The sequence below is a fragment of the Gigantopelta aegis genome, chromosome 4 (assembly GCF_016097555.1).
Source record: "Gigantopelta aegis isolate Gae_Host chromosome 4, Gae_host_genome, whole genome shotgun sequence".
In the NCBI taxonomy this organism is placed as follows: Eukaryota; Metazoa; Mollusca; class Gastropoda; order Neomphalida; family Peltospiridae; genus Gigantopelta; species Gigantopelta aegis.
Window position 1 is genome coordinate 21177216 of NC_054702.1, and position 10945 is coordinate 21188160.

At 39.1% G+C, this 10945-nt stretch overlaps 1 protein-coding gene across 1 annotated transcript; it reads right to left on the minus strand.

Annotated features, from left to right (window-relative positions):
* Positions 1-1633: 1633 nt before the first annotated feature.
* Positions 1634-6416, minus strand: LOC121369674. Its single transcript, XM_041494725.1, has 4 exons — positions 6290-6416; positions 4554-4627; positions 3345-3514; positions 1634-1919 (listed from the first exon to the last, which is right to left on the minus strand). Exons 3-4 carry the CDS (start codon positions 3413-3415, stop codon positions 1670-1672), a joined length of 321 nt encoding a protein of 106 aa, XP_041350659.1. The 5' UTR covers positions 3416-3514; positions 4554-4627; positions 6290-6416; the 3' UTR covers positions 1634-1669.
* Between the last annotated feature and the right edge of the window lie 4529 nt (positions 6417-10945).

Consider the following 10945-nt stretch of genomic DNA (forward strand, 5'->3'; position numbering starts at 1 on the left):
GTGCATCTAAAAGCTCCATTACCTTTTATACAGTGAAGAGATGCACTTGGCGCAAGTCTGTGTGGTTTGTGTTTACATACATCCAAACATCCATCCATACGTAACATACATATATATCTTAGAAAATAAGTCATCCCATCTGGGAAAATACAGTGTGGGATTTCTGATATCCAATACATGTTGAAGATCTATTTAAAGACATGTGACTGGCTGTTCTAAGGTGATGACCTTGTCAGTTACAAAGTGTCCAATGGAATTAACACCACAGAACAAAACTCTATTTACACCCAGGCATTAAAGGAACATGCATAATACCATACTAAATATGACATGATGGTTTACAGAAGGTTGGGATGTATACAGATACAGATACACAAGTTAACGATGTAAGCGCTTAACATAGGTGAAAACCCCCCAATGTTTTATTGTATTCTATTCGCTGTGGTGGAGTATGAAGGTGTTGCAGTATTTAATACATTTATTTCATTGCTTATAGCCGGAATCTGGGATATGGCCATCGTGGGTTTCCAGGTTTTGAAGCATAGTACATTAATGGACATTAGTTAAAGTAAGTTTTCATTTTATTTCAACTTATTTTGGTGCTTGTATCAAATTAAGGTTCAAACACGCTGTCCTGGGCACACACCTCAACTATCTGGGCTGTATGTCTAGGACAGTGGGTTAGTGGTTAGTGAGAAAGTTGAGGGTGTAGTGGTCTGGGTGGGAGTCGGTACTGGGCTGCGAACCCAGTACCTGCCAGCCTTATGTCCGATGGTTTAACCACGACACGACCGAGGCCGGTTTTGGTAAGTTTTGCAATCGAAGGAGAGTGGCCGCGGAGGGTGATCGTGCGCATATCATCGAGGCCATTTCTCCTTATCTCCAATTATCTGCGCCTGTATTGACAGCTGTGATGGCATGCACACACGAATTACTCTCAATTAATCCATTGTTAACCATGCTGCAAAACTCCCCATACACTAAACTCGTATAAACACATTATCACACAACAACACTAAACCTAGCAGCAGCAGCAGCAGTAGTAGAAAGAAAGAATGAAATGTTTTACTTAACAACGCACTCAACACATTTTATTTACGGTTATATGGCGTCAGACATATGGTTAAGGACCACACATATTTTGAGAGGAAACCCGCTATCGCCACTACATGGGCCACTCTTTCCAATTAGCAGCAAGGGATCTTTTATTTGCGCTTCCCACAGGCAGGATAGCACAAACCATGGCCTTTGTTGAACCAGTTATGGAACACTGGTCGGTGCAAGTGGTTTACACCTACCCATTGAGCCTTGCGGAGCACTCACTCAGGGTTTGGAGTCGGTATCTGGATTAAAAATTCCATGCCTCGACTGGGATCCGAACCCAGTACCTACCAGCCTGTATACCGAATAGTAATAGTAGTTGCAGCAGCAGCAGCAGCAGCAGCAGCAGCAGCAGCAGTAGTAGTAGTAGTAGCAGAAGTAGAAGCAGCAGCAGCAGCAGCAGGAATAGTAGCAGTAGTAGCAGTAGTAGTAGCTGCAGCAGCAGTAGTAGTAGTGATGATGATGATGATAATGATGATGATGATGATGATGATAATAATAATAATAATAATAATAATAATAAAAAACAATCTATTGCATTAAATTTATTCAACTTGCATTAATACGTTTACAATTTTACGATAGTTAATATTACTGGAATATTACGGCAAAATAACAATGACGTCAAGGAAATCATGAAGGTCAATATCATTCGCTTTACTTGACTTCCGATGGCCATGCGCATCTCCCTAGAGCTTGTCCCCAGACGGTCGTGGGTGGACACCGGTGAAGAAACGCTTTCCCACCTGAACACTGGTAAAATCGACTTGGGTTCGATGAGTGTGGCAGAAATCTGTTCACACCTAGCGGGCACCAATCTGAAAACAAAATGTAATACATGTCAAAAATGCCTTCGTCCTTATAAAGAAAGTGGGGTGTTTATGTTTTTGTTTTGTTTTATTTTGTTTTATTTTTAAACGTTTTTTGGGCCTTTGGTGGTGGTTGTGATTTTTTAATTTTTAATTTAAAAAACCCAAACATTTTGTCCCAGAAGAATACGTAGTGTTAGGGTTGGGGCCCTAAATCACTACAACACATAGCATATATATTAGTAGCAACATATACAGGTAATTACACAGACATATCTAGTATGAAGAAATATTCTTTAAACTTCTCTAGGGCACTGACTTAAATTGAAAAAAAAAAGATAGAGAAGAAAAGAAAAGAAATAAGGAACGAAAGAAGAAACAGAGTTACTTCGTGCATAATTGCGCATATATGACAGTATATTCATAGAGATACCCACATACATAAATGCATACACATATATATTATACATGTACATATATTCCCACAGGTACCCACGTCTACCAGAAAATTGTTGTGAAAATTTACAATAATATGATTTAATCTACTCACCAATAATACACCAAAATAATATAGAATATTAAACGTGTTTAATAGATGCTGTAACATATAGCTGAGGTCAAAATTTGCTGACATTCCTGCCGGGCATTCGGTCCATTAAGATGTAAATTCTACCGGACCGAATCAAAACCTGCCGCACCAAACATGATCATAAAGTATCAACGTCAAATAATTACCGGGACGGCAGGCAAAAATATATCTCGGCCCGTGGTGATGTTGACCGGCAAAACCCGGCAGTATTTCGACCCCTGTATACAAGTAGAGTACAAATCTGCCATTAGGATTTTCAATACCGTATCTTTGCACAAGACTGATTCCAAAAGAAGTTACGATAGCATCATGATAGTATGCAATGCAGCCATGATTCACTGTTAGGTATTTTGCTTATAGAGGAGAGCTTATCTCGACTTAGATATATGGTTCCAACTCCGCCTGTAGGATGACCGCCAGTGGAGGCGCCAAAGACCATTCTGCACCTTCTGTAAACAAATGACCAGGATCTCAGAAAAAAAAAAAAAACCCCACAAAAAAAACCCTGGATGAAAGATATTTCTAAGGGGCTATGCTACTCATGAAAAGGTAAAGTAGAATATTCTAAAGAATATTAACTCCCATCACAGAACATTGGTTGTCTTTGTTTAGGCTAATATAGACTGGATGCGGCGCGTGCGTGCGGTCCATCTAAAAAAAAAAACCCCACCATGAAATACATTAGTTTCTAGACTGAATACGTGCGTCTAGAAACCGCATGTGGCCAACCTACTGAAATAATCATATATGGTGTATATGCCCAAAACGCAAGCCGCAGAAGCATCAGACGCAATGGTCGGTCCACACGAACGCGCCGCATCCAATCTATATGATTGTTTACATACTTCCACACGAGCTGGTGTGGCATGTGCCATTTCTTAACTGCGATTCGAAGACAATGTCGTGAGGAGAACATACACGACGTCGACGATACTGTTCTACAAAACCTTCCCCACCACACAACAGGGAGCAGTCGCCGTGCACCATCCACCGAGACCAGGAAAAAGCCGGCATCCTGCAAAAACAACATTCATAAAATCGAGGCTGTAACAAAGGATGTGGCATGTACCATCCTGTCTGTGGGATGCTGCATGTAAAATATCCCTTGCTGATAATGGAAAAAAGCAGCCCATTGCGTAGCGGTTGTGGGTTTTATCTCTCATTATCTTTTATATGCTCATTTCCATAGACAGGACTACGTGCCACAACCTATGACCAATCAAATAATTGCTTGGGTGTTATTGTGCGTTATTTTCAAGTGCGTCGGAAATATGCTTAAGCATCTGTGATCCGTTCCACGAAGCGATCTTAGCTCTAAGATCATCGTAAGCAGTTAACTACCTTATGCACTGAAGGTGATCTCAGCGTTAAGGTCGCTTTGTGGAACGGGGCCCAAATCCTTAAGCATATTTCCGAAGCCATATAGCGGTAACCGTAATTAAAAAGTGTTCAGTAAAAATTCCATAAAATCGAGTGCTGACAGCCAAAACTGTAGGGCCGTATTTAACCTAAAATAAGTAAGGTGGCAGTACCTCCCAACCCCCCCCCCCCCCCCCCCCCCTCCTTCACCACATAATAACAAGCAGTCATCACTGACCTTCCGTCAATACCAAACATATTCTGACCTACAGAAACATACGATTACATATCATTATTGACTGACAAGACAAGGAATGTATGATCCTTAACTCCTTGTACATTAAATCACACACACAGGCATACACGCACGCACACGCAGACGCACGCACGCACTTGAAAATAACGGACAGTAACACCAAAGCAATTATTGGATTGGTCATAGGTTGTGGCACGTAGTCCTGTCCATGGGAATGAGCATATACAAGATCTCCCTGCTGTTTTTTCGGTTGGAGAAGCCTATGTGGCGACAGCAGGTTTCCTCTTAACTTACATAAGTGTCGATATACCACTAAATGTTAGACACAAAAATAGACATATATTAAAAGGTGCCGATGTGTCATTAACAAACAGTCCTTTCTTTTCACGTTTTAGTGAAATAACTTTAGCATAAAGGAAAACATGTAGTAGCAACTCACCAATCCGGGCAAATGTAACACTTTGCAAATGTTGCCAGGAACAGCACCAAAGCTAGGCACCTCAGGGACAGCATCTGTAGTATAGTAGACGTATTACATAATATTAATGTGGAATACATTAAGGTTATTTCATGGTGGGTTTTTTACGCATACGATTTTTATATCAATGATCAGACGCACTAGTAATCATCGAATTAAAAATATGATACTATTTACCTCAATAATGAGACCATATTTACACGAGAGGCAACTGAAATCATGGACTTGTTCCAAGAAACACTTCATGTTTGCACTTACCATAGTTTGACACCCAATAACTGATGAATTTTTCGTGGTGGGATGTCGTTAAACATTCATTCATTCATTCATTCATTGTTCCAAGAAAACTTTTAATAATACAAAAATGTAAATACCGTTTCTGTATTTTCACTGTAAGTTAAATTCAGTAATAAATAGTCATGCAATGTTTTCGTTTTGGAATTGGATATATGTGTAGATCGCTCAGGATGCGAGGGATTCACATGAATAGCATGCGAAATGTAACACAAGTCTCCAAAAAGAGTAATATATAGACATATTATTACTAACGTGGAATATATAAACATTACTAAATTGTGGAATATTATAGACATATTGTTACCAACATATGAAACAGAATAGATATTCCGTTACTAACATGTTGAATATTGACACTTTCTTGGAATATATAAACATTTCTATAGCCATGTGTATACATACAAAAGTATGTGGAAACTTCAGACATATTGATATAATATATTGAGTCTACAGATATTCTGGTTCTCTCGTGTGAAACATAATATTATAGACTTATTTAACAGCATGCAGAATATTATGTAGACATATTTCAACAACCATGTGAAATATATAGACACAATGTTGAACATTTTGGACAACACCGCTATATTGTTATTAGCCTGTGAAATATTAAGATATGCTACTACTAGCATGTAGACGTAGGCCATTGGTATAGCACTCGAGTGATGCGCGGTCGGTTTGGAATCAAAGGCCATGGCATGTGCTATCCTGTATCTTGGATGGTGCATATAAATGTAGCGGGCTTCCTCTGATGACTACGTGTCAGAATGACCAAATCTTTGACATCCAATAGCCGATCAAATAATCAATGTGCTCTAGTGGTGTCATTAAGCTAGCCAATCTTTGACCAGTCATCGTGCATTCGTTGAAACGAGAATTCCCCAATCAGTTGAATGGTTCCACCGATGTGGTTCGATCCTGCGACGTAGGCACCTTAGGCTACATCCGGCCCTTTGAAGTCAAATCTGTACCAATGATTATTATCCACATGGTTCAATATAACCGGGTTAATAATAATCATAGGAAGCACACGTGCAATAACAAGTTTAATGACGTAATATTGGGAAGGGACGTCATAACATGACGTTGCTTCCCAAGTCCTAGTCCAGACTGTGCATGTGAAATATGACGTATTTTGGTCGTTTCCTTCTAGTTGTGGTTGAACCATTTTGAGACGGCCCATGGGCCTTGTTATTCATAGAAAATTACAATAATAATAATATTTATGGATAATAAAGAAATGATTACACTCGCGTGTGTGTCGTACTGATTTTACGAAACTCGTGTCAGGATTTATGCATTCCTTCGCTCTCGCTCGGGCAATACAAACATCCTGACATTCGTTTCGTAAAATCAGTACGACACACAAGCTCGGATAATAATCTCTATATACCACTTACCTTGTACTGAATGACAATCACTTGTATTTTCTATTCGACTGGATATTCGTAGTAACGGAACATTCAGTCGTGCTTTTATTTGTTTTGTGTAAGTGTCAGCTGCACGAAACGAAATATTGTGGACATATCAAACGTCAGTGGTGTTAGAGGTGATAAAATAGCACGTCTGAACCTGTGGCGGAAGAGGTGCCAACATTCACAAACTGATTGAAGTTTGCCAAGCCCCACACAGAGAGAAAACAACATAGAAACAGAATGATGGATCATAAATAAACGTTTCTTTATTTACAGACACACATACAAACGGACATAAATATAGATATCGTTGTATTCTCGTATTTTCCCTTCGAAAAACATTGTACAGATTAGTTTAGTTTGGTTTAGCTTAGTTTAGTTTAACGTAGCTTAGCTTAACTTAGTTTGACATATTGGGCTATTTCTCGTCCCAGCCAGTGCACCACGACTGGCATACCAAAGGCCATGGTATGTGGTCTCATGTCTTTGAGATGGTGCATATAAAAGATCCCTCGCTATTAGTGGAACCATTTAGCGGTTTCCCTGTCTAGGACCATATGTCAAACTGATCAATTATTTGCATCCAATAGCCGAGGATTAATAATCAATGTGCTCTAGTGGTGTTGTTAGACAAAACTCATTTTTTAACTTTTAAGTATGTATTCGATTGTTTGATAACTGAGATCCTTGTTTATCACTCTCTGCTGTAGTTGTGTGATCACTATGAACGATACTGCGTGGTCGAAGTGTGAAAATGTGATTCCGCTAATAATCAGATGGTATACCACCAGCTGCTGTGAAATACGCGATGATACCTGTACTTCTCAACTTGATAAACTGCATACGTAGTAGGAGGGAAAGTCGGATTTGGCACGTTTTAATATATTTTTTAAATTATTATTTCAGCTTGAATACCTACCAAACACTAGACAATTGAGAAACCAAATAATACACCCTTCCCCCATAAACCCATTTATACATGCTATTTTAAATAATATTTTATGTGTGTAATTTACAATATATGATTCTGTAAAAGTATTTTGGTGTACCAATCCCCATGACGTGCACTGTAGCTACCTGCTCAAGTATGATCGGTCGTAGGATCGATCCCCATTGTCGGTGCATTGCAGGTTTAGCTTTATCATCACACGATAAAGCCTAAATCCTACATCTCTCTGTCTCTGTCTGTCTTTGTTTCTCTCTGTCTCTCTCTCTCTCTGTCTCTCTCTCTCTGTGTCTGTGTCTGTGTGTCTCTGTCTCTCTCTCTCTCTCTCTCTCTCTCTCTCTCTCTCTCTCTCTCTCTCTCTCTCTCCACCTCTGTGGACTGCAGCTCAGCAGGATTGTAGATCACCTGAAGAGCGATGGGTAGTAGGATCGATCGCCCACAAATAACTGTATCAGTGCCAACCAGTGGCCTACTAGCAGTAAATCATAGGTTGGGGGGTCGACGCATATTCTGGCCATCTTTGCGTCAGAGTAAGGGGAAAGGACGCAGTTCTTTTTAAAAACGAACCACTTTAAAACCACAGATTTGACTCCCACAAGTTGTTACAGATCAAGTAGAGCTGGAAAAGAATCGATATATGAACATGGTTGCCGGGGCGAGGGGTTGATGGAGGGGAGTTTGGTATCCATGCCCACTAGTCACACTTCTTCCCCACCCACCCACCACCTTTTATATAATGTTTGTCCCCAGTAAACGTGTAAAAGTCAATATGGGTTCCCCTTCTCCTCAGTATAAAATCCTTCTGACCACTATAGTCAGATAATTACCAGTATGAAAAAAACAAGATGAAGCACTCTATGAACATTATATATTTGAATATTAATGCACATTCTTTTGTTCATACAAACCAATAATTATCATTGTGGGGTGGGTTGTTTTGGTGTTAATATCATGCATTAGTGTTACACTGAAAGAATGCAGTATTTTAATTTATTTCTCAATTCACAAACAATATATACCAACAAAAACAAATTCTTCAGGTTAAAGGCGTTTTGTCAATAAACAAAATAAAATCGACAAAGAAAGAAAGAAAGAAATGTTTTATTTAACGACGCACTCAACACATTTCATTTACGGTTATATGGCGTCAGACATATGGTTAAGGACCACACAGATTTTGAGAGGAAACCCGCTGTCGCCACTACATGGGCTACTCTTTCCGATTAGCAGCAAGGGATCTTTTATTTGCGCTTCCCACAGGCAGGATAGCACAAATCATGGCCTTTGTTGAACCAGTTATGGATCACTGGTTGGTGCAAGTGGTTTACACCTACCCATTGAGCCTTGCGGAGCACTCACTCAGGGTTTGGAGTCGGTATCTGGATTAAAAATCCCATGCCTCGACTGGGATCCCAGTACCTACCAGCCTGTAGACCGATGGCCTAACCACGACGCCACCTAGGCCGGTCAAAATCGACAAGAACATATGGTAATCAACATGCCGATAATAGATTAAAACAATTAAACAAATATTAACACTGCCAAATGAAGATAGAACAATGTTTAAACACCAGTAATAGTCAGGAATGTTTAGTCAATATAACATTTGACTTTCAAAAACTACTGTGTCAAGTGTTTGACCCATGTACTACATATGTTTTCCTATTCCAGCCCAGTGGTAAAGCGCTTGCTTGATGCGCGGTCGGTCTAAGATCGATTCCCGTCGGTGGGCAAGGTTTTCATGTCAACCAGTGACATGTTAAACATATCAAATATGCAAATAGCAAAACAATGATTAAACATATAATTGTTGATCGATCTTCATCGATGAGCCCATTTTTCGTTCCAGCCAGTGCACCACGACTAGTATATCAAAGGCAGTGGTGTGTGTTATCCTGTTTGTGGGATGTGCATATAAAAGATCCCTTGCTACAAATGGAAAAAATATATAGCGGATTTCCTCTGTAGGAGTATATGTCACAATGACCAAATGTTTGATATCCAATAGCCCATGTTTAATAAATCAATGTGCTCTAGTGGAGTCGTTAAACAAAACAAACTTTAACTTTTCCAGGCAGATGGCTAGTACGACTGATTGCTGTCTGTCTACGCCATCACAACCAGTACCCTATTAAAGATATTTTAAGATCTACGTGTGGTATGTGTTGTCCTGTTTATGGGGGAAACGTATATATAAAGATTCCTTACTATTCAATGCAAGTAATCTATGCGGCTGAAGCAGACTCCCCCCTCTTCTCTCTCTATCTCAGGACCATTTGTCAAAGTACCCGTATGTTAGACAATAAATAGCCCTAGCTAAAAATGTGCTGAGGTGTTGTTAGAATAGTCCTTTCCTTATATATATATTATACGACAGACCTCTAATACAGTTATATGTACTACACAATCTCATTTCAAATCATTGAACGCCCACTAGTTATACATCCATATGTCAGAAATATGATATTTATGATACCATTCAAGTTCAAATCAACGTTATTGTCTAGAATATATTTGTCACATGATTTCCGCTCGAACTGTCGGTATGGTTTGGACACTTTTAATAGGCATCCAAGTTCAACACAAACTGTAGAGTAGGGTCGTAGATAGTTGGGGACAGTCACAATCCCAGAAAAATACGAAAACGTGTCATTTTCTATTGGTTAATAAGTGCCACTTTTCAGGTTAAGAAGTGCCTTTTTAGATTAAGAAGTGCCCTTTTCTGGTTAATAAGTGCCAATGTTTAGGTCAAGAAGTGCCTTTTTAGATTAAGAAGTGCCTTTTTAGATTAAGAAGTGCCTTTTTTTCTGGTTAATAAGTGCCAATTTTTAGATTAAGAAGTGTCGTTTTAGATTATGAAGTGCCTTTTTCTGGTTAATTAGTGCCAATATTTAGGTTAAGAAGTGCCTTTTTAGATTAAGAAGATCCTTTTTTTAATATGAAGAAGATCCTCCATTATTGCGCATTGATTCTTTTTATGCTGCCAGCTCACTTATTTTAAGCTAGGCATGACCATGTAGAATATTCATCAACTAATGAATTCGAACAGGCTTTGTGGTATTCGTACAGTCCAAGCCAGGACTCACCTTCCCCACTGCCAAATTAGCCAACCACTAATTTTAATACAAAGTGTCTTCAATATTTAGAATTTGGCTAATAAAATTTTGTTTAAAATGTTTGGTAATTTTCAAGGAATATCTGAAAATTGGCTAAAGTAAAGTTCTTTCTTTCCAGTGTGAGCTCTACTAAGCAATCCACAAGTTTAAGTTGTCTGATCTGGGTACATATGACACTTCGAGTTGAGTAGAATATGACGCAGAATTCACGATGGTAGAACTGAGTCATTTAGATCGTTGCGTATGGGATTCATTGATAAAGCTTGAGACACTGTCCCTTCCGTTCTCAAAGACGTGTCCTGTCCCGTTTTGTTTCTGTCGTTCCAGTAAGCGGTTATCTAAAACCAAACAAAAGAAACATATATAGTACTATATTTCGGTTTTGAAGTTAAAGTTTGTTTTATTTAACGAAACAACTAGAGCACATTTATTTACTAATCATTGGCTATTGGATGTCAAACATTTTGGTCATTTTGATGTACAGTCTTAGAGAGGAAACCCGCTACATTTTTCAATTAGTGGGACGAGAAATAGTCCAACTGGCCCACCGACAGGGATTGATCCAAAACTGAACGCGCA